Source organism: Abramis brama (genome assembly GCF_963993115.1).
Source record: "Abramis brama genome assembly, chromosome: 1".
In the NCBI taxonomy this organism is placed as follows: domain Eukaryota; kingdom Metazoa; phylum Chordata; class Actinopteri; order Cypriniformes; family Leuciscidae; genus Abramis; species Abramis brama.
Window position 1 is genome coordinate 49,881,200 of NC_139963.1, and position 27,672 is coordinate 49,908,871.

General features: G+C 41.2%; 3 protein-coding genes and 1 long non-coding RNA gene across 4 annotated transcripts in view; 3 read left to right on the plus strand and 1 right to left on the minus strand.

The window, feature by feature from the left end:
* Positions 1-3,887: 3,887 nt before the first annotated feature.
* Positions 3,888-27,672, plus strand: part of LOC311081484 (zinc-alpha-2-glycoprotein-like) — a gene marked incomplete at both ends in the record, with an annotated part of 524,658 nt that continues 500,873 nt past the window's right edge. The window contains one exon of the mRNA XM_084112023.1: positions 3,888-3,951. Within this exon, the coding sequence (XP_083968149.1) occupies positions 3,888-3,951 (64 nt within the window). The remainder of the gene's footprint in view (positions 3,952-27,672) is intronic.
* LOC311097503 (H-2 class I histocompatibility antigen, Q10 alpha chain-like) lies at positions 10,155-13,357 on the plus strand (the record flags this gene model as incomplete). The annotated part of the gene is made up of 4 exons (XM_084137220.1): positions 10,155-10,323; positions 12,347-12,571; positions 12,671-12,958; positions 13,338-13,357. 4 exons carry the CDS (start codon positions 10,155-10,157, stop codon positions 13,355-13,357), a joined length of 702 nt encoding a protein of 233 aa, XP_083993346.1.
* On the plus strand, positions 13,376-13,980 carry LOC311086961. Its single transcript, XR_014607150.1, has 3 exons — positions 13,376-13,558; positions 13,706-13,771; positions 13,871-13,980. It is a non-coding gene; the product is annotated as an uncharacterized lncRNA (long non-coding RNA).
* LOC311097508 (GTPase IMAP family member 8-like) lies at positions 16,901-23,880 on the minus strand (the record flags this gene model as incomplete). The annotated part of the gene is made up of 4 exons (XM_084137239.1): positions 23,846-23,880; positions 23,448-23,480; positions 19,646-20,242; positions 16,901-17,895 (listed from the first exon to the last, which is right to left on the minus strand). Exons 3-4 carry the CDS (start codon positions 20,208-20,210, stop codon positions 16,901-16,903), a joined length of 1,560 nt encoding a protein of 519 aa, XP_083993365.1. The 5' UTR covers positions 20,211-20,242; positions 23,448-23,480; positions 23,846-23,880.

The window sequence follows — 27,672 nt, forward strand, 5'->3', positions numbered from 1 at the left end:
GTGATGTTTGTTTTATGGATGAGTAGAGGTGCGGTGGCTCATACGCAGAGAACAAAACAGAACTGTTTTAGCCTACCGAAATAAGTGTTCCATTTTTTATTACTGTATCTGTGAAGAAATTTTTATTTATTTTTATTTTTTTTATTAATGTTGTACTTGTTTATATTTGTATTGAATTAAGATGGAGAATATGTAAATGTGTTTTTAATCCTCCCAAAATGTCATGTGACGTGTTTTCAGCTTATTTACATGAGATTTTACTTTAATTTGAAGGTTTTTGTTTGGCAGCCATTGCTGTTTATCATCTAACTGTTTTGTTATTGTATTACACTTGTATGTAATTTAAGAGAACGGAAAAGTACTGTATAAAAATACAGTAATTTTTCTGTGTAAAAAAAATGAATTACTGTAATTATCATTAATTTCATAATATTTGTTAATTTGTTGAGAGTTGTTAATTTAGAAATAATTTTATTTTAAGTTAAATTAGATAGTTTTGACAACAAAATTAAAAATAAAATAAAACAACCTAAAAGCAAATCAGTTATTTTCTGTAATAAAAAAACAAAACAAAAAAAACATAACATTTTCTGTACACTTTTTTACAGTGTATTTCCTGAAGATAACGTGGTTCTCAACCTTTTTGCCCCCAAGGCCCCCATAAGGAAATATTCCAGTCCCACACAAGACTCTTATGGTTCTACACCGTTTGACAAAGATGCTGTATATCACCTTTAAAGATAGGTGCTGTAATGTATTGTGTTGCCACTAGAGCGCGCTGTTACGTTGTCTGGGCTGGGCAAGGGCTTATCGTGCTCTTACTGCCACACACCCAACCACTAGATGGCAGTGTGCCGTAAACGTGCTGTCCACACACTGAATGTAGAGGCATTGGAGGAGACTGATGATGAAATACTGACCATTAGCCTTACAGACGTTGTGCTTCCGGCAGCTGTATTAACTGTGGACAAATGGTCTGTGCATTTGATAATACTTTCACAGATAGTCCAGTTCAAGATAGATACCGGCGCCAAGTGTAACACTTTGATACTTGACAGCTATCAGCAACTCGTGCACATTGGTGAATAGAAGTGTTCTAACAAGCTCTTGCGCTCCTACTCTAATCATAAGCTCAAACCAGTCGCTGCTGTAGATTTATCAGTGCACTACAAACAGTGTGCCACCGATGTGGAGTTTGAAATTGTGGATATTGCACAGGAAAGTGTGATCAGCGACGCCACGGCTGAAGCTTTAGGTTTGATAGCAAGGCTGAGCTCCGTACAAAATGCTGCTGAAGGTGAGACTGACTCGCCTGTGGAGGGCATTCTCGAACAAGACATTGTTCCTCAAGGCCTTTGTGACATTCCTGAGCTAATACTCACCACAGGGACTCTACAGGGAGGTACACAATCAAAATAGAGCCCAATGCTAAAGGTGTTGTCCACCTCGTGCGCAGACAGCCAGCTGCACTCAAGGGACAGATTGTCCAGAAACTGCATGAAATGGAGGAAAATGGCTATATAAAAAAGTTCGAGCAGCCCACTGAGTGGGTCAGTTCAATGGTGGTGGTCTCTCAGGGAGACAAGTTAAAGGTCCCATGACATGAAATTTTCACTTTCTGAGGTTAATATGAGTTCCTCTAGCCTGTATATGGTCCCCAAGTTTCTAGAAATTGTAATCGGTGTAAATCGAGCTTTTGCTATCTTTCTCTGCCTTTGAGAAAATGGAAGCTCAACCGGGCTGATCTTGAATCTCCTCCTTATGACGTTATAAGGAGAAATGATATCTCCCCTTTCTCTGCTTTGCCCGCCCATGAGAAAATGAGCTAGGAAGTATGAACGCGTGCGCGTGATTTTAGTTTTTCCTTGAGAGACATCATGGCTTGTGAACGAGCCAAGCACAGCAGTTGCTCAATAATTGGATGTACAAATGAACAAAGAAATATTTTTTTAGTTCCTTCATCCAATCCCCAGAAGAATCAATGGATTAATTTTATTTTCTATATTTTCTGTAAATGCACCGACACAAATTCCCAAAGTTTTGCATGTCTGCGGCAAACATTTCACCGAGGACTGTTTCCTTAACTTGGGTCAATACAGAGCTGGGCTTGCTAAACGTCTGAAACTAAAGTCTGGATCAGTACCAACTTTCTTTGGCTCAGCTACACATCGGACAAGTTAGTCAACTAATGATATATAAGTGTGTTGCTTTACTGTTTATGGTTACCTAGCTTGTTACACGTAGAATGTGGCTGTAACATTAGCTATGCAGCTATGCAGTTACTTGAATACACTGTAACGCGAGTGTTGTACACTTCTTTGTTATGTTATGTGGTTGTGTAACATGACTTCAATATATGAGGACATGGAGAACTTTGTCTTTAAAAAATAAGCCACATTACAGTCTTCTCTAAACTAAAAATATTACTGATATAGATGCTAATACAACTTTAAAACAATAGCAAATCAGAGCAACATGCTGCTGGAGCCGCTGAGTTGCAACTTCTTCATCCGTTGCTTCTCCATGATCTAGATCAGATTCTGGGTCAAACTGAAATGCTTGAACGACTGCGTGTCTTCGTGCCATTGCAATATATCCAACATAAACAAACATGCATGGTACCGTTGCGCAAGATGGTCAAGGCCACACCCACCCTCCACCTTGCGCCGCCTTTCTCCTCCTCATTAGCATTTAAAGCTACAGACACCGAAACGGCCCGTCTGAAGGAAGCTCATTCTGGGACTGGTTTGTAGTGGCTATAATTCTGCACCGAGGCTGAATTTTTGAAAAGAGATTTCAGATAAAGATATTAGGGACCACTAAGGCCTATATTAAAGCTTACAAAAAGTAGCATGTCATGGGACCTTTAAGAATTTTCATAGACCTCAGCGATTTAAATGAGGTAATCAAAAGAGAACATTACCCACAGATAGTTCGTCTGATATAGAGTGTATTCGGTGAGGCCGAGGTCGACCTCTTTGCCTCGAGAAACAACACTCACTGCGCAGTGTTCTTTTCTAAGAACAGGGATGCGCTGGCCCATCCATAGCCCAGTCGCCCTCTTTATGCATAACATACAAAGCAGATGTGAAGGCTCTATATATATATTGCCTAAAAATGAACCTGATTTCTGTAAATAAATGTCAGTTGTCCACACATGTCGTTAAAAAAAAAAACACATATATATGGGGGGACAGTGTACCACATCCTGTCTGTCTGTAATGGAAATTACTTTGGTTTGCTGCATTGCTGCAAATCTTGATGCAAGACAAGTACCTCAGCTCACAAACACAAACTGGGTGCTGTTGTTTGATAAAACTTTGATAAATCTTCTTTTTATTGTGATGATATTGTGTTTTTAATGTTTTGTCAAGTTGTGTTTGATTAAATACCAAGAACACATTTAAAAAAAAAAAAAATGTAACCAAGAGATGTGTATATTAGCACAAAACTGTGGTTGCGTGAAATGTAGAAAAGCCACGTAGTCGTAGACACAGTTTTACATTATTTAATGCCATCAGAAAACTCAAACGTATTCAGTGAAATTATTTTTAGGCCCCAATAGCTGTCTGGTACAACCTTTCTTTATTGCAGTAAACAAGTGCAGTGTGAAGTGTTTTTGATTTCTTTTTTTCTTTTTATCTGTCCCATGATATTTTCACTTTCACACAGTTGCAAACCTCAGAGTGTTTTTTTCCCACTGGCTGTGGTCTTTATTGTTCTCCACAAGATTTAACCAGGTCACTTCAGTGCGCATGTCTCTCTCAGACCAGATTTCAGGAAATGCCCTTCTCGCTCAAACACATTTCAAATAGGCTATATTTCCGGGCATATATAACCATGAAAAAGTAAACCTAAGGCTTTCAGTCATGATCACGAGGGTCACAATGAAGATCTTTGCTCTGCTTTGTGTCTTTCTTCTTTATGGGACTTTGCCTTCAATTCAAGCAGGTAATTATTATTATTATTATTATTATTATTATTAATTTGTACGTTTCGAACATCAGTGTCTTAATTAGGCACAAACTTTGTGAAATAGAATACAAATCTTTATTGGTGTAACAGTTTCCTCTCAAAATCTTTTGCCTTCTTTATGCCAATGTATTTTAAGGCACTAACAATATGAACCGCATGTCTGAAGTGTGACGCTACACTCAAAAAAAATAATAATCTTGGTTGTTTCAACTCAACTTTGGGTAAGATATGGACCAACCCAAACGTTGCTTTATTTTATTTTTTTAATTAAATTTTTATATTATACCCAAATTTGGGTAGTAACAACACTTCAGTGTTAAAGTGTATCGGACTGTGATCATCTCCCGTCCTGATTTTACTGTGAATGTGAAATGATCTTGAAGTTTTAAGCGAGACCACATGGACACGCATAAGAGAAATCACATGTGTAGAAGAACAAGTGATGAAGCCACGTATCAAAATATTAGGACCAGTGTGTGGATGACTAAAAGCCTTACACTCATATGTAAAGGCACACTGGGCACAGTTTCCACACCACCGACAGAGGGAAGAGTCGGAATAGCCTATACCCAATTTAACAAGGAGGCAAGCCCGATTTTGACATTTAAAAACCAATCGAGGACCTTCTTTAAATATATGGATCTCTATGTTAATGCCATATAAGCCTTTGCAAAACTCCACACCCAATGCCGAATCCTTTACAATGCAAACAGGACCATTAAATGATTGTTTTTATTATAAACCTTGTATTTGAGATGTATCTCCAAATTTCTTTTTAACATAATTTAAAATTTCTCTGCGATAACCACGATTCATAAATCTTAGAGTTAAATCATAGACCATTGCGAGTATGATTCTTATGTGCCCCAAACTGGCTAATATGAAAACGTACTTGGTTACTAACGTAACCTCGGTTCTCTCTAGAAGAGGGAACGAGTACTGCGTAAGTAGCTTACGCTAGGGGAAAACCTCTTTTCCACGAGATATTGAAGCCAAAAAATGATCCTATAATTTTGTATTATTGCAAAACGCGTTGCAGCAGCATGCAGACATTGGCGAGACAGCTCGCGCATCCATTGGCTGCTCTGCGGCAACTGCATCAGCCTACCGAGCGAGTCCTATAGTTACATCAGGCCAATGAGGGCGCTTCGCGCCCACTGCGTCATGTCCCGCCGAAACGTGCGTGGCTTAGGCCTATAAAAGGAAGGCTCGGGGCAGCTGATCCCTGGTTTTTCATCGCCGAAGCGAACCAGAGTGTGTTGCATGCACGGCAAGATACGCAGTACTCGTTCCCTCTTCTAGAGAGAACCGAGGTTACGTTAGTAACCGAGTACGTTCTCTTACGAGAGGTCTCTCGTACTGCGTAAGTATCTTACGCTAGGGGACCCAATGCAAAACGATGTGCGTGCTGGGATCTAACACCAATAAACCTGAAGGCGAAGCCCAGGATTTACAGTGCATAATCACCAGGGGAACTCACAGAGAGTCCTGGAAAGAGGAGGGGAACCACTCTATCCATATACAGCAGCGTTCATAGACGCAAGTGTTTATTGTAAAATCACACATACCGGGATCCGGCCTGAACTGATGTGGCAAGATGCGGGTCTTACGCAAATTTTGCCCATAGCATATACAGTCGGCAGAGCACAGCGCTCAGTGACCTCAGTGTCCTGAATCAGCGAAACAGACAGCACTGATTTGCCTACACCGACAACAGCTTGGCCTGTAAGGCGGGAACCTCCAGGTTATAAAACCTTATAAATGTAGACGGTGAGGCCCAGCCCGCCGCCATACATATGTCTTTACAAGGAAATCCCGCTAGACCAAGCCCACAAAGAGGCCACGCCTCCCGTGGAGTGCGCTCTGACACCCAACGGGCACTGTAAGCCCTTGGCAGTGTATGCCAGCGCTATGGCGTCAACTATCCATCTGGATAGGCTCTGTTTCGAAGCAGCCAGTCCCTTGGAACGCCCGCTGAACGAAACAAACAGCTGCTCTGTCTGTCTAAAAGCAGACGAGCGAGACACATAAGCTCTTAGTGCCCTAACTGGACAAAGAAAGCTTGCGTCCCCTTCCTCGTCAGAGACCGGCAGGGCGGACAGGAAAATGACCTGAGCCCGAAACGGTGTGTTGAGGGATTTTGGAACGTAACCATGCCTAGGTTTGAGTATGACTCTTGAGTCATTCGGCCCAAATTCTAAGCACGCCGCGCTCACCGAGAGCGCGTGTAGGTCACCTATGCGCTTCACTGAAGCGAGAGCCAGTAAGAACACTGTTTTGAAAAACAAGTGTTTGAAGTTAATCGTTTGGATAGGCTCAAATGGGTCACCTTTCATGGCTTCCAACACCGTAGAAAGGTCCCACACAGGGACTGAGGGAGGTCTGGGAGGATTCAGCCTCCTAGCTCCCCTGAGGAAGCGGATGACTAAATCGTTCCTTCCTATTGACTGACCGAGCGTTGATTTAGAAAACGCTGCTATGGCCGCCACATAGACTTTGAGCGTGGAGGGGGCCCTGCCCTTATCCAGCAGCTCTTGTAGGAAGGAGAGAATCTCCATCACCCCACAGTTTAAGGGTGAAAAGCCCCGAGATGTGCACCAGCCGGAGAATACCGACCACTTTGAGGAATAGAGCCGTCTGGTAGACGGAGCTCTAGCCTGAGTGATAGTATTCAGCACTTCCTCCGGGAGGTCAACGGGTACCCGTTGAGCGCCCATACATGAAGGGACCACAGCTCCGGGTGAGGATGCCAAATCGAACCCCTGGCCTGAGAGAGGAGGTCCCTCCTCAGTGGCACTGGCCATGGGTGTCCGCTAGCTGCATCAGAACTGGGAACCACGGTTGGTTCTTCCAGAGCGGCGCTACGAGCAGCACTGAGCATCTCACTTCCCTGATCCGCTCTATCACCTGAGGCAGGAGAGAGACGGGGGGGAAAGCATAGAGCAGGCAGCGCGGCCACGCTTGGGCCAGCACGGTCTTGCTCTTGGAGAAAAATTCTGGGCAGTGAGCGTTTTCGTGAGACGCGAACAGGTCCACTTTCGCTCTGCCGAATCTCTCCCAAAACAGTTCGACTGTATGTGGGTGTAGAGACCATTCGCTCGCCGGAAGGTTGTTCCTAGACAGTCTGTCTGGCCCCAAATTCTGTAGCCCAGGCACGTGTACTGCTCTCAGCGAGCGCAGGTTGCGCTGAGCCCATAACAGGAGGCGTTCCGCCAGCCTGTATAAGTTTCGGGATCTGAGACCGCCCTGGTGATTTATGTAGGACACCACCGACATGTTGTCCGAGCGGACTAGGACGTGGTGGCCCTTTATCTGAGGACAGAAGCGCGTCAGTGCATTGTCCACTGCCAGCATTTCTAGGCAGTTGATATGTTGAAGCTTTTCCCATTCTGACCACTGGCCAAAGAACGGTCTGCCCTCGAGCAGCGCTCGCAGAGGCATCCGTCGACACCACTTTCACCCTCGAGGAAGTCCCCAGGCTTACACCTGATTGGTACCAGTCGTTAGCTTTCCAAGGTTTCAGAGCTAAAACGCAAGCCTGATCGACCTTGAGACGAAGCTGACCGGATGCCCACGCTCTGCGCACTTTTAACCAGAACTGCAGGGGGAGCATGCGGAGCAAGCCCAGCTGAAGAACTGATGATGCTGAGGCCATGAGACCCAGCATCCTCTGAAATTTCCTGAGCGGGACGGTCGCGCCACAGCGGAAAAAGCTCTCAGCGCGCTGAATGTCTAGTGCGCGCTGTGATGACAGCCGCGCTATCATAGACTGTGAGTCCAGTTCTGTGCCCAGAAAAGATATCATCTGACTGGGGTTCAGAGAACTCTTCGCCAATTGACTCTTAGACCTAGATTCTCGAGGTGATCGAGTAAAACGGTCCTGTGAGATTGAGCTAGAATCAGCCAATCGTCCAAATAGTTCAACACTCGCATGCCCCGGAGTCTAAGGGGTGCGAGCGCTGCGTCCATGCACTTTGTAAATGTACGGGGTGCTAGGGACAAGCCGAACGGTAGGACTGTGTACTGATAAGCCTGGCCCTCGAAGGCGAATCTCAAGTATCGCCTGTGACGTGACGCTATCTGTATTTGAAAATACGCGTCCAACAGATCTATCGACATAAACCAATCTCCTCTGCGAATTTGCGCGAGGATTTTTTCTGGTCGTGAGCATTTTGAATCGCCGTTTCGCCAATGCTTTGTTCAACTGTCTTAGATCCAGTATGGGTCTGAGACCCCCATCTTTTTTCGGTACCAGGAAGTATCTGCTGTACAGCCCCCCTTCGCTTTGAGCTTGAGATAAAGGCTCTATTGCCCCTTTGCTCAACAGTTTTGATATTTCGGCTCGAAGTAGGTGTGCTACTTCTGTATTCACCATGGTTTTGACGCGCGCTGCCACACAGTGAGGGCATCGACAGAACTGTAGCGAATAGCCTCCTTTTATAATGTCTAGCACCCATTCCGAAACCCCGGGAAGCGCTGCCCACGCATCTGCATAGGTGGCTAGGGGTTGAATGCGAAGCGCGCTCTGCTCGTTTGGCGGCAGAGGCGCTTCGGTGTGCTGTAACATAGGCGTTATGCCCGTGACATTTGAGGCGGGGAGCGCGCTGATCACAGCGGGCAGAATGCCCGCGCTCGACCCCGCTGCAGTGTTTAACCGAGCGAGGGAGGGCTGGGCGAGTCCCGTAGGACTTATAATGTCTGTGAGTAAGTGTGGGCGCGGGGGAGCGGGCACATTTTCTGCTTTGAGAGCACTGTCTGCCTGAGCAGAGCGAATGCGCACAGGTTTCGTTTTTACAGAAACCGTGAGACATGCAGAACATAGTGTTTGTGGGCACTGGACAGTGGGCACATTTACTATGTTGTGTGCGAGTCGATTTTATGAGCGCGGGCCCTGTGTGAAGGGCTGTGCTTGTGTGTAGGGATGGGCACTGGGCAGTGGGCATCTTCTCTACACTTATAGCACCATCGGCCGTGGCCGGGACACCAGAAAATACACTCTTTATGGGATTTTTCTGGGTAGCCGTAAAAACGGCTTTTGTGTGCAGGCAAGCGGGCAGCTGTTCCGGCTTGTACACTGCAGAATACGCTGGAACAGTCACATTTCCTGGAACTGAACGAGCAACACGCTTCGGTGAAAGTCCGGCCACGGCGGGACTCGAACACCGACGCTTTCCTAGGCGTGCTAGGATGGCTTCGGGGCTTCAGGCTTCACCGCAATCCTTTGCCGTGGCCCACGCGGAGCGGGGCAGCGGCTAGTCGAGCGAGAGCGAGGCCTCAAGCGAGAGTGAGGCCTCGAGCTGCGGTCCTGTCGGCGCTGCGATGAAGCGGCAGAGGGCGGAGGCTGTGGCTGAGAGCTCCGAGCAGGTGGTTTCACACGGCCCGCTGCGGAACTGGAGCGCTTCGGAAGGAAGTGCTTAAAGGACTGTGATGCTTTCTGTACCTCGACGAATCTCTCTACGAAGTCGTTGACAGAGGATCCGAAGAGGCCAGCAGAAGAAAGCGGAGCGTCGAGGAATGCGGTGCGCTCAGACTCAGACATCTCCGAGAGCGTCAGCCATAGAGGTCTCTCAGCCACGGTGATAGAAGCCATGTTCCGTCCTATGGCCTGTGCAGTGGACTTAGTAGCGCGGAGAGCGAGGTCCGAAGCGCTTCTCAAGTCCGCCATCTGGTCCCATCTCGTCCAGCTTTCGGAGGAGATCGGCCTGGAAAATCTGCAGAGTGGCCATCGTGTGCAGCGCTGACACAGCCTGCCCAGCAGCGGAGAAAGCGCGACTGAGCAGTGTTGACGTCATGCTGCAGGCTTTAGAGGGCAGAGCCGGTTTTGCACGCCGTCCAGCAGAGGGCGGGCAAAGGTGGGCTGCTATCGCCTCTTTGACCGGCGGAAGTGAATGGTAGCCTCTGTTCCTAGCACCATCAACAGTGGAGAATGCCGGAGAAACAGACGAACGCATTCGGGCTGAGAAGGGAGCGCTCCAAGCTTTGGCAACTTCTTCGTGTAACTCAGGAAGAAAGGGTGCCGGTTTGGACTCAGGCGAAGCACACTCCCCAGGAAGGAAGTAACCATCCAGCCGGTTGTGAGAGGGAAGTTCAGGCGTAGACCACTCGAGGCCGAGGCTCGCCGCGGCCAGCGCGAGTACACGCATCAGTTCCATCTCGATGCTAGCTCACTTACTTGGTTTATGAGTAGAAGGCGCGAGATCCACAGAGCTCGCCCAATCCTCGCTGCCCGATGCCAGCAGAGAGCAGGTGTCATCTTCTCCAGACGCGGCTTTCAAGTCAGCATCCTTGATAGAAGCGGCGGCGGGCCGCGTGCATCAGGAAGTGACTCGACTGAAACCGGCGAAGCAAGTGAGCGAACCGGCGAGCTTTGGCGGCCTGGAGAAGGTTCCGGGACCCGCTGAGCGCGACGCTTTTTACGGCCCGGCAGCACAGCGGGAGGTGCAGGCTCGGAGAAAACTGCCAGACGAGTCCTCAGAGTCGCCATAGGCAGTAGCTCGCAGTGAGGGCAGCCGCCGTCGGCGAGCGCGAGCGCTGCGTGATCTTCACCCAGGCAGGAAACGCAGATAACATGGCGGTCCCCGTCGCTGAGTGGGGCTCTGCACAAGCCGCAGGAAGGCATCTTAAAAAAGACGCGAGCTCTTTTAGAGTGTGTGTTGCGCCAGCGAACACACACACACACAGAACAGAGAGTAAAAGGATATAGGCGCCGGATAGCGCAGCGGGAGCGGCAGTAGAAGGCGGCGTGGCCAGCGGCTTCGGCTTCTTCAGACGGCGCGGCTTCTCTCTCGGGATCCAACGATGCGTGAGCTTCGCTGAAGAGATGAAAAATCAGGGATCAGCTGCCCCGAGCCTTCCTTTTATAGGCCTAAGCCACGCCCATTTCGGCGGGACATGACGCAGTGGGCGCGAAGCGCCCTCATTGGCTTGACGTCACTATAGGCCTCGCTCGGTAAGCTGATGCAGTTGCCGCAGAGCAGCCAATGGGCACGCGAGCTGTCTCGCCCATGTCTGCATGCTGCTGCAACGCGTTTTGCAATAATACAAAATTATAGGACAATTTTTGGGCTTCAATATCTCGTGGAAAAGAGGTTTTCCCCTAGCGTAAGCTACTTACGCAGTACGAGAGACCTCTCGTAAGAGAACTCTTAATAAGAGGTTTAGGATGAAAACTCACCCCTCAAAGTTTTCTCTCGGAAATATACTTTTACATCAACAAAACTGATACTTTCTGTGTCACATTTCATAGTAAACTTTAAATGTTCAGTTCTAGAATTGAGATAATTCAAAATACACAAACAATTCAGCAGGTGTAGATTTCGTTATCATAAAAACATCATCAATGTACTGTTTATAAAGCAAAATCTTGGAGAAAAGAAAGGATTCAATCCATTTAGAATAAAATAATTTTCAAAAACTCCCATATACAATCAGGCATAATTCGGTGCCATTTTACGTCCCATAGCTGTTCCTTTCACTATTAAGAAGAAATCATTCTGGAAACGAAAATAATTATTGGTCAGGACAATGCTTGTTAGATCCGTTAGGTTTCGCATCAACCGTTATTTGTTTTAAAAACTGTTCCATCGCCCATAAGCCATCAGTATAGGGATATTAGTGGGTCTATATAAACTCTGAACATCAAACATGGCGAGAAGAACATCATCAACAGCATATAGTGATTCAATAAAGAATCTCTTAAGTCATGATAATGTAATATAAACCTTTCAGGATCAGTTGTCAGTAAAATGTACACAGTTACACAAAAACTTCCCAGCCCCTGGGTAAAAGTAATACAAAATAATCAAATTAAAGGATCCAACAAGCTGAATCTAAAATAATAAAAATAATAATTTCATAAAAATATTTTTTAAGAGTGCAGTACTTCTATGCCTTTTTATGGGTATTTTATTCCTCTTCATTGCAGAGAAACACTCGCTGTATTACATTTACACTGGTTTGTCCAAACCTGTGGATATGTAAGCTTAGAGTTAAGTTCTGCCAGGAAGACTCAATCAGCGCGTCATGAATTAACTCACTTCTAACCAATCATGTGTTAACACTCTCAGTATATAAGAATGGTACTTACATCCGTCTGAGTTCGCAGATACTGACGGCGCCAATTACCTCCACCCTCCAACCACCTCCAAGATGGTCCTTTCCCTCCATCCTCCCCACCACCACCAGGATGGTCCCTTCCTTTACCTCCAGGGGGTCAGCTGCGCCCCTGCCTTCATCTTCAGGCGGGATTTGCAGATTCCGTTACCCTCGCATTGCTTGCTAAGGACGGGGCCTACGCCAAAGACTATGCTTGCTGAGCTATTAATAAATTTACTCTTGTTATATCATTTTATCTCCCGAGTCTTTCTGGTAGAACTGCCGGGCATCTATGAATTCAGTGCTATGGGTCTGCTAGACGACACACAGATCGACTATTACAATAGAAAAGAAAAGAGAAAGATTCCCACACAGCCCTGGATGAAAGAGAAAATGCAGGAGGATTACTGGGAAAAAGGCACTCAGTCGAGAAAGAGCAAAGAACAGTGGTTTAATGTCAATGTCAAGACTCTGATGGACCGCATGAGACACAATACATCAGGTGAGGAACATTCTGTTTAACCTGCATATACCTAAATTAATTACTCATATTATTATTTTTTACTATTGTTGCAAACATTTTGCTTAATCTCCATTTCAGATCTTCATGTTCTTCAGTGGAGACACGGATGTGAAGTTGAGCAGCAGGGAGATGAAGTGAAGTTTCTCAAAGGTGTTTCTGAGTACGGCTATGATGGAGAAAACTTCCTGTATTTTGATGATAAAGAGTCTCAATGGGTCGCCCCAGCTGACGCAGCTATACCAACCAAGAGAAAGTGGGACAATGTGCCGATCCTAAACCAATACACCACAGGCTATCTGGAGAAAGAATGTGTGGACTGGCTAAACAAATACAGAGAATATACAGACGAGAAGCTCAGAAACGGATGTGAGTTTGGATGTGTTCACACTGTCAGTCCAAATCTGATTATCCGTGCATCCGAATGTAATCTGATCTTAAATTATTTACTGTCCACAATGAGTATCTCTTCAGATTTGATTTGTGTGTCCATGCCGCTCTTTTGTTTTCCGGAATATCTGCATTTCTCTCTATGGAAATGACGGTGTTGGTGGGTATACGCAAAAAACAACAGCAACAGCAGCAACATAGAGGGGTTTGCAGTACAGATGTTGTCTTATTTAAAACATGACTCGATGTGAGCTGGCGTGCAGGACTACTGCGTCTTCTGAGGCAGCGGTAGAAGGAGGACAGACGCAAAACATACCATCGTTATATTGTAATGTTTTGCTCACGCCTGCACTCAAAGGTGCAGAGTGTAATTTTTAGAGTGTAAAGACGTGATGATGACCATTAGGAAAGATAACACATCTCTGCCTGACGATCAGATTGAATCCTCAGGAATCAGACCAAACCATGATGGATCCTATCAGCTGAGGAAGAGTGTGGAGATCGAGGAGGAGGAAACAGATCAATATTATTGTCTTGTGTCTCACAGTTCCCTCAAAGAACCAATTATCGACAAACTAGGTAGGCAAACTGCAAGCATTCAATTATTATTATACATTGTAATGCCTTTTTCAGATATTATTTAGAATTCAAATATTCAGATATTGTTTCAGCTTTATTCATGTCTGAGAATAGCACTACACACTTCCTTTTATCATGGTTTTCTAGCTGCCGAATCACTGAATGCCTATACAGCGAATGCTGAAGAACCTTTGCCTGAACAAGAGTCTGATGGTATGTCTTCACTACTTTTTTTAAAAGCTTTGATATTTATCAGGCACATTTCCATTAGATTGGCACTGTAGATTTGACGTTTCACTGTTTCTCCAACAGGACAAAGGAGTTCTGCTGAAACATCACACAGCAGCACAACTGTTTCCATAGTTTATCTCTCTCTCATATTTCATTTGATCTGGATGTTTTGAAGCACTTTCCTCGAGAAATTGACATGAGTTTCCAGACTCAAACTGAATGTTATGAATGAAATTCATTCATTAAAAAAATGTAATTAATCAAACGTGTGAGTTTGTCTTTCTGACTTGCATAGAGACCCACAGTGTGTTTCCACTGTAAAATAGAATTTCTATCAATATTTTCAACAATAAATTAAGTACATGTTGCCAGACATTTATGCACAGTAACATATGAATAGCTGTCTCTTGACAAACATTGCAAAAGCAAAATTTGACATCTATATATTTTTAAATTGAAGAAGATAATAGCTGGTTATATTCTATGAATAAGTCTAAAAAATACTTCTCTAACCTCATCTGTTATGAAAAAATTATTAGACAAAAGTACATTGACATCATCCACAAATTGACTGCAGTGTATAATAACATTTGGTGGTGTAAGAGTGTTGTTTTGGAAGATGTCTATTTTTAAGAAGTTATTATTTCAAAAAGCATATTTCACAAAAGCGGGTTTTGGGTGAAGAGGAGGGAGATTCAAACAATCCAGTCTCATTTTGTTGTTTAAACAGCATGCACACACACACACACACACACACACACACACACACCTGCAGGGACTGCACTAGAGTCCTTTGCAAACTCCTCCATTGGTATGAACACACAGGAAAGTGTTTTTTCCTTGAAATAAAGTTGGCTGAATGTCACATTAGAAGACGTTACTCTCGTTACTTAATTCTCAATAAAACTTCTGTAGACGTGTGACAGAAATAAAGTCAGTCTGGTTAGTAATAAGTGAAGCTGGTAATGCTGTTTGTGGAGTTGTTTAATCCTCCTCTGCTGAGATCTTCACAGATTTAATGTCTTCTTTTCTCTTCAGTTGATTTCATCTAAGACTGTGTCTGAAGTCAGTTGTAGTTCTTGTGTTTCTGCTCGTCTCTTTTTCTGTTCTCTTCTTTCCTTCAGTGATTCTGCTTGTTAACAGGCTTATTAAGGCTGAAATGACTCCATATTTAATATACACAGACTTTGTGGCTCAGATAAGGTCCAGTTCTGGTTTATTTCTTTGCTCTTGGCTGACATGTGGCATTGCTATGGCCTGCTTGTGGCCCAGATCTGGCAAACAGGAGCGGTCCGCGTGCCATCATTCCACGCTGCATGTAGGCCAGATCAGCATTCCACATGTGCCAGATGTGGGCCGGATCTGGGCCGAAACAATGTTGCTATCTGGGTAATAGACATGCCATACATAAGTGTACTGGATGAAGACCATCACGGAATCATTGCTGAGAGACACTCATCCTCATAGCCAAGCTACATTATAGACGTCCCAGGATTGACCTGAATCACTGAACTCATTTAGAGCCTAATCTCTGAGTAAGGTTTACTTAATTGATTATAACAGCACTGTTCTTGCATAGCATACTATATTTGTTACCATTTTCATCAATGTAATCCAATGGATTTCTTAAAGTTGTTCTGAAATAAATAAATAAATAAATAAATAAATAAATAATTTAGACACACAGATAAAACAGTTAAATAAATAACAACAATAAAAAAATAGTAGTAAGCCAATAATTTAATTTACAGTAATTTTACTGTTATAAAATAGAAGCTTGCTGGCTATTTGCTACCAGTAAGTTATTATGTTTTTACTGTGTACTGTAATACACATCAGATGTTTTCCCCAAGTTAACCAAAGACATAACAGATGATGTTTGCGTGAATACTAGCCAACACATATATTTTGAAACAAAGATACACTCAGCTCACAATTCGATACGTATCACGATATTTTGAACAAAATAAGAAAATTGAACAAATTCAAATAACAGATTTATTTCCAAAACATTCACAGTTTTCAGTAACTTTATGGTATATACAACTTATTAAAGAATTTACAATATTCCAAGATTTATTTGAACTTTCTGTAGGTAAATTAACAATTGACTAGGTGTGTCACTGAACAATAAAACTGAATTTAACATGAAATTAGAATTAGGATAGCTTAAATCTAAAAGAGAACAGGTAAAACAGTAAAACGATGGTGACACCAGAATAAAAAAAATATCCATGATTCTAAACATGAAAATACAGAATTATACTATGCATAGCCTATAAATATTGCAAGCCATTTTTCACTGGTAAAATCAGACATTTTGTCATTGTCAGGACCCACAAATTTTGCCCCATTGCATTATTATACATTGTATTCAACATTAAATATAGTAGTGTATATATAAATAGTAGGCTACTGTTTACTGAAACTCTGTTAACTTTCTTTTTTTCCAATGCAGTACTCATGCTTTCAATTCAGGCATTCGTTGAGTCTCTATTACACAAACAAGTCACCTGCGCACATATTAATGCACCTATACATGATACGAATAAACAATCTAAAACGCAATCTGAACGAATCATCATACTACCAAAACATACAATTCTCTCTTCATTTACTCCCTCTCATGTTGTTTTTGCACGTCACACAAGCATTCTTTTCAGAAGACTTGGATTTGGATTATAAGATCACTCGATTGATTATTTTTACCATGTCTTTATGACATTTTTTTTAGATCTTTTAAGTTTTAGGGGAAATGACTAAATGGAGGTACAGAAATCGCTCAGATTTCATACAAAATATCTTCAGTTATGTTTGGAAGTTAAACAAAAATTATTTAGGTTTTGAAATAACATGAGAGTGAGTGACATGACATTTTACATTGTTTGGTGAATTACACCATATTAATACAGTAGCCTGAGCCTTGGATAAAACTAACTCTGTATCACGAATCATGTCGTTTACATCAACGATTACATCAACGATATCTCGATATATTGTTGTGTACTCTGGTCCAATGCCATCTTCTTGCTGTCCTTCATTCTTCTCTCTAATTCCTAACTCTCAACTCCTTTCTTTTTCTCATTTTTACTCCCTCAAGTAACAGTTTCATCATTCTTTTCCTCTCTGCCTCCTCTCATTGCCAACAGCTCCAACTCCACCAGCAGTAGCAACTCCAGCACCAGCAGTAGCACCAATAAGTTCAGCTCCCCAAACAAACGGTGCAGTGACAACTCCAGCCACAGTAGACACAGCAGCTCCAAGAGCAGACAAATTCCAATACTTGGAAAAAAATGACGAAAATCCACTCTGTCTCTCTTCTTTAGATCTTTTTGCATCAGATTTCAGTTGATATTCTAACCCTGAGGGATTCCCAGAGGGGACAGAGGAGAACATCAGAGCAGTCTCTTCATGCCTTTGTTTCACCCCTTGTTTTGTCTCTTCTTCCTCTCGTCTGAATCTCTCAGCATCTTCATACATCTCATTACTGAAGTATCTTCCTCCATTCTGCTCTATCATTGTGTCAATCTTCTTCAGTAGATCATTCACCTGATCTCTGTTATTCTCATCTCTATTGTTGAAGACATGAAATCTGCCTCCACACTGATCAACTAGACGTCTTAATTCACTGTTTTCCTTTATGAGTTCTCTAAAATCTTTTCTTTTTAACTGATCTCCATGAGTGAAGAGAATGATGGAGTATTTTAACACTTCTTCACCAAACATCATCTCAATGATTTGAGCAATTTGCAGCTCCTGATCAGTGATCCTCATACTCACAGGAAACACAATGAGAAAAGCGTGTGGTCCAGGACTGGTTAAATACACACTTCTCATCATCTCTGTCATGAAAGCTTCAGGGTTCATTTTTGTGTCAAAAAATGGAGGAGTATCAACTACAGACACTTTCCTGCCTGAAACAGTGGTGTGTTTCTCTGAACATTCACTGGTTACTGATCTCTTTCCCCCCTCAGATCTAAACTCTCTCTGTCCCAGTATTGTGTTTCCAGCTGCACTCTTCCCAACACCAGTTTTACCCAGAAGAACAATCCGTCTGGATGAGAGACTGGAAGCAGGAATATCCTGGATGTTAACACTTTTTGGCACTGTATGAAAAAAGAAAACAAATCAGAGGATTACTTTTTTAGAGCCATTCTCACACCTAAACTGAAAAACTAAAAAAAATATATACAGTCATGGTCAAAATTGATGGCACCCCTGGTAAATATGATAAAAATGGCTGTAAAAAATAAATCTGCATTGTTTATCCTTTTGATCTTTCCATCAAAAAATTCGCAAAAATCTAACCTTTCATTGAAGTAAAAGAATTGAAATTGGGGGGTAAATCACATTATGAAATAAATGTTTTTCTCCAAAACACGCTGGCCATAATTGTTGGCACCCCTAGAATTTTTTATGAGAAAAATATCTCTGAAGTATTTTCCCATTAATATTTACATTTTTAAGCACACCAGGGTGACTAGGAACATGAAATTGTCCAGCTATGACTTCTTGTTTCACAGGAGTTTAAATATGAGGAAACACAAAGGCCAAATCCCCTGAATCATCCATCACAATGAGTAAAACCAAATAATACAGTTCTGATGTGCAGCAAAAGATTGTTGAGCATCACAAAATAGAGAGTGGCTGTAAGAAAATAGCAAAAGCATTGAAAATCCCCATTTTGACCATCAGGGTAAAAATTTAAATAGTTGTAATCAACTAAAGATGTTACGAATCTGCCAGGAAGAGGACGTGTGTCTATATTGTATTAATGGATGGTGAGGAGGAAAGTTTGAGTGGCCAAAGACTCTTCAAGGATCACAGATGGAGAATTGCAGAGATTAGTTGAGTCTTCGGGGTCAGAAAGCCTAAAAAAAATTATCAAACAACCCCTACATCCCCACATGTTGTTTGGGAGGGTTTCAAGAAAAATCCTCCTCGCTCCTCCAAAAATAAACTCCAGCATATTCAGTTGTCAGACACGACTGGATCTTCAAAAGGGACCAGATTCTATGGTCGGATGAAACAAAAAAAAGGGCTTTTTGCCAGCAAACCCACCAGATGTGTTTGGTGCAAACAGGGATAAAAAGTACCCCATGCCTACGGTTAAATATACTGCTGAATTTTATATGTTGTGGGCCTATTTATTTGCTGGAGGTCCTGGACATCTTGTTCAGACTGAGCACAAAATGAAGCTTCTGCCATGACCGTCCCAGTCCCCTAAACTGAACACTATAGAAAATGAGTGGGCTGAACTGAAGAGAAGAAGCACCAACATGAACTTGTGAATCTGAAGGATCTGGAGAGATTATGTGTGGAGGAATGGTCTCTGATCTCGTCAGTTATTCTCCAAACTCATCAGGCATTATAGGAGAAGACTCAGAGCTGGTATCTTGGCAAAAGGAGGTTGCAAAAAGTATTTAATAACAGGGTGCCAACAATTATGGCCAGCGTGTTTTGGAGAAAAACATTTATTTCATAATGTGATTTACCCCCCACTTTCAATTCTTTTACTTCAATGAAAGGTTAGATTTTTGCGAATTTTTTGAATGAAAGATCAAAAGGATAAACAATGCAGATTTATTTTTTACAGCCATTTTTTTATCATATCAGGGGTGCCATCAATTTTGACCACCACTGTATATCTTAGTTTGTTTGTACATTCTTAAGCCACTCTTTTTTCTTCATTTCAAAAACATGTCTGAAAAGTTCTCCCATACTGTTAAACCAACAGATACTTTGGGGGAAAAAAAATGAATGAAACATTCATATTTTTTGAATGAATTAATAAAGTCTAATTACTTTATGTCTAATGTGAACGTTCCCTTAAAACAGTAGTTAAAACAGACTTACAGTTCTTTAAGTTGTTCTGGAAAACTTTACACATCAGAGATTTCACTTGGACACTCTCTCCTTTTGTCTTGTTGTTGAACACATGGAATCTGCCCTCATATTTCTGAGTAAGTTTCTTCAAGGCTTCAATTTCATTAAGAAATTCATTCATAGTCAGGTGTGCATCTTCTAGCTGATCTCCTCTAGTGAAAAGAATCCAGGTGTTTTTGATGTGTTTTTCTCCCAGCAGCTCCTCAATCTTCTCCACAATTCCTTGATCTTCTTCAGTGAATCTTTCAGCTTTGATGACCATCAGAAATGCACAGAGACCTGTTTCACATTTCTGCAGAACCTCTTCATACTTCAAAAGCTCTTCTTTACTCTCTGTACCAGAAAATGCTGGTGTGTCATAAACAGTGACTGGTAATCCACAAACGCGACCAATTTCAGCTGCAAAATACTGAGTGACTGGTTTGTAACTTATCTTTGATTTAAAAGTTTCATGTCCCAGTATTGTGTTTCCTGCTGCACTTTTCCCAGCTCCGGTTCTTCCCAGCAAGACCAAATTTAAACACAGATTTGCCATAATGTTTGTTCCCTCCCTTTTTACTCCATAGCCTATAAACAAAAATGAATATGGTGTAAGAAGGAAAAAAATAACAATAAATGTAACACATGAAACCATGAAAACTAATAATACCACATTTTATAATACATCCTTTAAAATAAATGTTAGCATTTCCAATTCTGTAAGGAACATGCAGTTGGGATCTTACATGTTCAAAATTCTTCAAAGACATATCAAGCACTTCTGTTCAATGTTGGTACATTTAGTCAATTATAATACTTTACATTTAGTTTAATATTTAGTTATATTTTGTAATAATTAAGTTCACCCATGGATCACTTGTGAAACCGTCACTGACCATCATTGTTTCCCTACATTTGTCAAATTAACTACAACAAACAGGCCATAGCTTACTTTTAGAGGTGGTGAATGGAGTTTGAGGTTAAGATGGTCGTGTCCAATATCCCTTAAGTTATTATGCATACAGCAAATATCCTTTTACGAATATGGTCAATTTCTAAGTGTTTAAATCCAATAAGAATTTTCTTAATTTATCAAGCAATTCTCAAGTCCTCAAATTTGCGACTCAGTCAAGTCATGTGACTCAAGTCTCCCATCTCTGTTAATTTATCTCCATTTACATGCTTCTCCTTTATCAAATCTGATCATATTTGTTTTGTTTTTCTTATGCTAAAGCTAAAGCTAAATCTAGTCCTTACACAGTCTCAAATTTTTCTCACTTCTAATATTTTCCAGTGTCTCATTTAAAGGGTCATGAAACCCTAGCTCAATTTTCTGAGATTTTAACCGAGGTATGTGTGTTGAACGTCTTTGAAGACATTGTTAGCACCTGTTAGATTAAATTGTAGGGGAAAACTGGTTCATTTTGAGTTTTTTTCCGCTATTTTCATCTTCCAGGATTAAAATCTACATCGTGTCCACGTCACAGGCTGTGAGGAGCGTTCATGGGTTGCGAAGTGTTTGTTTTCCGAGGTGTAAAAGTACGGGTGTGTTGCATGGCTTTCCCCGCGATGCTGCCAGGGCTAGACTGTGGCTGCATGCGGTTGGTTGGTTGGCCATCATCGACACATCAAAACTGTTTGTTGCAAGCATCTTTCTACTGAAATACATGAAAGTAAGTGGCCGGTGAAGTTTGAGAATAATAGAATAAACGTTATAGCCTAGTTACTTACACAATGTCTATCTGATGTGAATAAAACACGTCGTCAATTTATAATTGAAAGGATTATTATTGCCGCTTCCATAGACATCAGTGTGTATTTTACAAACTATAAATGTATTGTTTTGCTAGTAGCCTACTTATGTGTATTTAAATGTCTGAAACCTAAAATAAAGATGATGTGGTTGAAAACACTGAATAGTTGTGATATATGACAGTGCTGTGTCTGGCTCAAGCGGCAACCTCCCCGTCTCTCTCTTGAAACCAACACGGAAGTGAGTTAAACGGCAATTAGTTGACTGGCCGCTTGAGGCTGTTGTCAGAAGTGAGTCAAATCTGTATCTCCCCCATGTTAAAATGACCAACTTTACAGCAGAAAAAAACATGTTTACAGCCTGGTGTCTGTATGTGGCTTTGGTCTATACAGCTAATTTTGCCCTTCATGACAACTGTGAGGGGGGTGAATTTTTTTATAACTCTACCGTTTAGTTGATTAATATTTAAAGTTCTGCAAGGGTGTGGCCACTTGAGTGACAGGTGGATTGCCGCTGGTGTCAATGCTAGCCGTTTGTCTGCTGTTACTAGCCGTCAGTTCACCTCAGCAAATTTTAGCTGCTGAACTTGCCACCTCTGCAGTGTTTGTGCTTTTTTTCGGGATTATTTCATACAATTTAAAACACCCATTACTTCGCCCACGGCTTTGGGTTCCGTCGTTGTCCTCGAGTATCATTCGAGAGAACAACCAGCGCTGTATTTCAGTTGTTTTCCTCTGTGAACATGCACTAATGGATGTCTGACAATTTCGTTGCTTTTTGGAGTTTTCAGATTTAAAAACGTCAATAAAGGCTCGTTCGTTCTGCTCTCACGGAACAGATAGATTATAATGTGCTTATGTACCATCAGATGAAATCCTGCAGGCGTCGGCGCTTTCTCCGTCCGTGCAATAACGTTAAATGTACATCCTTGAATGAGCGCAGATTTTCTAGCGCATTTACTTGAACTTCATAGGCAATATATCTATGGAGAGGTGGCCAAAATCAGAATTTAAAATGGACTGAATAAGCTCTCTACGAACTTGACGAGCGATGCCGCGCTGACGGACCATAGACTATAAAAAAAGAGTGACTGACATGTATGCACATAAATCACTGTCTCACACACACACTCGTCTCAGAGTAATATTAAGTTACTGCATAATGCATTTTCAACTAGCAGAATAGTACAGAATCACGATACACAGTCTCACTTGTAGCCATGTCTTTTAACTATTATAATATTTCGAAGGGCAAAAATAGGAACTTTTAATTGAGCTCCTCAGCTCCACTCACGCCCCGCCTCTTTGCCCATTTTCTGTTATCCGGGAGTGACGCAAGGCCAAGATGGCGACGGCCGGCTCCGCCCACTTTAGGCTTCAAAAATGCTCTTCAGAAACCTACGGGTGACGTAACGGACACTACGTCCATATTTTTTTACAGTCTATGGTCTGGCTCAGCGCCAGCAAACGCAGATTTGAATTTATCAGCTGATCAACTGATGCACTAATCACACCGACCGATGCATCACAGTGTTAATCTAATACATGTAGCAGGGCATTCAGCTACTTTTAAAAGGACAAAAAGACGTTAAGTGTATTTTATTGGACTTTAAAAAATTTAAAATCTTGTATGTCCTCACGTTTTACCCCTGATTTTTAGTGAGTGTCGGCATGGGCCACTGACAGATGACAGTTGCTCGCCCTCTCTTCCTCTCCTGCCTTGCCACACCCACTCCCGCCCTTCTTCTCACAGCCATCCACGCACATTTAAGTTGCATTTTTCAAAAAGATTGTGAGCTAGACTTGAGCTGAAAGAGGGGGGTTTCATGACCCTTTAACAGTCCAGTGTGTAATAACTGACCAACATTGAAGACTACTAACACAGAATCAGGGCTCCCTCCAATCTTGACTAAATTTGACCAGCAATAAGATTTGCAACAAATATGTTCACATCTGGACAACTTTATTACAATGAATGTGGTTTCATCTCTGAAAAATGAAATCTATAAATATATTGCATGTTTCTGTCAAATTTACTTACTGTCAGGTTGATCAGCAGCTGAAGTTATGGCCACTGCAAAACACAACAGAAAAAAAGTGTACATCATTATATCGAGAGAGTACAAAAACTAACAACATCTTTCAAGAAACATTATTTCCTGTATTTAATTCATAAAGCATTTTTAATTACTTTTCTGTTTTGTGCACTACTCAAGCACACTCATTTATTATACACAATCCTCAAATCACATACTACAACACAAGACATACACATCATTATCTTTAACAGCGTGATTTTACATTCGTTGCGAGAAAAACAAACACTGAACAACAATGAACTGCTCATCTTTGTTGTATTAAACAGCATAACAGATCAGTAAACTGGTAACTGTAGGCCTGTCACAGCAGAGACACTGTACTTTCATCATTTGGACTTACGGTTGGGGCGATCTTTTTCCAGACTATTTCTGCAGCGCCCTACAAAATACAAAAATACAAACACAAACTGTTTGTTAGTAAATCCATTGAACATTAGACATGAGAAAACAAGAGTTATGATATTTTACTGATGAATAAATAATATCATGACAGAGAATAACACACTTATCCCAAATTATTCATGTGTGTCTGCTAGTTATGTTTGCATTTATTTATTATTACTTATTTTTTGTCGTATTTGGTCTTAGTTCACCCAAAAATGAAAATTAGCCTATGGTTTGATCCCTGTCAGGCCATCCTAGGTGTATATGTATATATATTTTATTAAAAATATACTGGCTCTTCCAGGCTTTATAATGGCAGTGAATGGGGCTCAAGATTTTCAAGCCCGAAAAAGTGCATCCATCCATTATAAAAGTAATCTAGTTGATTAATAAAGGCCTTCTGGTGTGAAGCGATTAATTTGAGTAAGAAAAATATCCACATTTATAATTTTATAAAGTATAATAACAACCTTCCAACAGATGACCACACGCATGACGACATACGGCAAAAGCGTAACTTCCGTGTAAACGTATGCGTAAAATAATGTAAAGGGTATAATGTAGCATAGGCGTGAAAAGCCTTACATTTATGTTATACATGTAATTTACATGGATGAATGGATATAATTTTTTTTGGGCTTCAAAATCTCAAGCCCCATTCACTACCATTATAAAGCCTGGAAGAGGATATTTTTAATATAACTCTGATTGTGTTCATCAGTAAGAACATGATCATAAACACCTAGGATTGCCTGAGGGTGAGTAAATCATGGGATAATATATACATTTTTAAAAAACACTGGCCATCGGAGTGTAAAATTTACTTTAAAAATAAGGATTTTTACACTGGTTCATACTTTACTGTATGTATGTAAACATTTTTACGTAAAATCAACAGTAACTTACTGGCAACAAATATCCAGCAAGCTTCAGTATTTTATTATACGGTAAAATTACTGTAAATCTGACAACAGTACTTCACAGCATAACGTATAATAACTTACAGCATTTTCATACTGTAAAATTAACTACAGTGCTTGTTTTTGCACTGTATTTTAAAATACTGTAAAGTTACTATGCAGTATAATTGATTATGGTATTTTTATATATATACACACAACATATAACCAACTACATCTGTTACACTCTTAAAAAAAAGAATGAAGGCTAAAGGCGTGTATGCAAAAAATATTTCACAGTTATATTACTGATTATTAGATGTTACGTCAATTATGACAACACACAGAAGTCAGTTTAAAATTCTTTATTAAAATTTAATTCATTAAACTAGAAACACTCCAGACTTGGCAGGGCCAAGCAAAGAGCGAAACTCATCCTCAGCACGCTGCAATCTCGAACAACTGTACACGCTGAAAGAAATGAAAAACATATTCAACACTGCATAGACGTACACAGAGAGATTACTTTTATGAATTTTAGTGCATTATTCAATAACTGAAATGACTTACCTCTGTTTTTAATGTAGGAGCAAAACTCATCAGCACACTGCAATCTCGAACAACTGTACACAAAGAAATGAAAAACATATTCAACACTGCATAGACGTACACAGATAGATTTCTTCTTTCTGAATGACCCTGATCTCCTCGATCCGTTGCAAATCTAAAACCGCTCTAATTTTACAAATTTTAGTGCATTATTCAATAACTGAAAATGACTTACCTCTGTTTTTAATGAAGGAGCAAAACTCATCCTCAGCACGCTGCAATCTCGAACAACTGTACCGTTACACTCTGAAAGAAATGAAAAACATATTCAACACTGCATAGACGTACACAGAGAGATTGCTTTTATGAATTTTAGTGCATTATTCAATAACTGAAATGCCGAGACGTGGGAATTCATTCGGCGGGACTTGCACTGCCTGTGTAACGTGCTATTCACTTTAAGTGTGCATCGTACTAACGTTAAATGTATAATATGACTAATAACACTGTGGTTGTCAATTCAATTGTGTATAACATAACTTACTGGTAGGGTTATGTTATAAGTTATAACGTTAACTTAGCTGCTATATGTTAACATGTTGTATGAGGCCTCGATCACGACAGGCAACACGCACACTGTTAACGTTAACGTTACACACAAGTGTTCAGAAACAAGAACATTTCGATTACTTTGTTCTAAACTTGAAAATAATAACTGACATTAACATCAAACCTTGTGATAACTAGTATTTGGCTAACTGGCTAGAATGTTCGCGTTAAAAAGCTTTATATCAAACTCACCACCGATTAGGACACTTAACAATTAATGGTAAAACGAATATCTTCACATTTGTAGTGGTGAAACATTTAGAAATACAAATTTTTAAGATTTTGAATACAATTTTACATCTTACCTGGCTAGTTCTTGCTGGTTCTGCGTGCTCCGTCCTCGAAGTCTCTGGCCCTGTCCCAAATGGCGCACTTCATGCGGACTTTCGGTCTCGTGGACTTGAATTGCGCGTGCTCGCTGAGTCTACGAGTCCGTAGGCCGTCCCATTCAGCATTTTACCGCTCTGAAGTGTGCTCAGCAGCGCCCCCTTTGTACCCTTGAAGCGGTCTTCCGCGAAGCCCGCATAGAAGCAGGCTCCACGCACTTTAACTACCCAGGAATCCTTGCGAAAGGCCAATCAGACAACAGATGGGAGGAGATTTCACTCACGGATAATTGTTGACATGGCTGAGAAGAAAATATTACGGGTTTTATGACCTAAATGTACATTTTACCAGTTATTACCTACAGTTTATACAAACATTATGGTCATCGACCAGTGGTTGATGTCTCAAACATAATAATAGCGTGTTTAATAATACGATCGTGTTATGATTCATTAAATAAATAGTACCGAATGTCAGGGCTTTACTGAGTCATATGTAAACATAGTATGAATATTGAAACCTGTAAATTGAAAAAATTATGTTTAAATTATGTTTTAAAATTGTAATCTTAGTTCAAATGGAACATTATGTAGCCTATTATTATGTACAACTGTAAACATCATTTAAATAAGCATGATATATCTATTGTTTAATGCCCAGGTGATATGCACAATATCAAAATATAGAACTGTAAAATTAGGATGTGTAGTTGACATGCAAATAAGACATCGGAGTGCAAAAATGTGATTTCTCCTGTCCAACAACAACCAGGCAGTTATTTCTGGAGTGCCGATCGAGTCTGTCCCAAAAATACCTCTCAATGCGCCCTCGTGGACTAGCGCCAAGGGCCCTATAGGTCTGCACTACATGACGTCACCAAAGTGTGGACTCTGAGGAAGTCCACAAGTCCGGAGTGTGCCATTTGGGACAGGGCCTCTCTCAGTCAGATGAAATGGAAAATTCCAGAAAATTCGAGTGTGACGGCTGACGGTTAGATGATTGGTTGCCAGGTGTATATCCCGAAGGCAAAATAATAATAATAATAATAATAATAATAAATAAATAAATAAATAATGGAAATCGATTTGTATCTATTTTACATTGCCTATATTATTGATCATTGGATCGGACTATCTCAAATCCAAACATTTTAGGCTATAATAACCTTTGAGATTAGTTGGGTTTGTGACAAAATCTGGCAACCATTAAGAAAAAAAAAAGAAAAAAACACCCAAGCAAATTTCAACTTTTTTTAACTATATGCTAAATGCCTTAATCTATGGGTTACCTTATGAAACGATGTATTATAAAATTCCTAAACTGAAATAAAATAATAATAAAAATGTCCTCTGTTGGGCTTGTCTTTGGAATATTACTGTAATCAATTTAACAGAAGTAT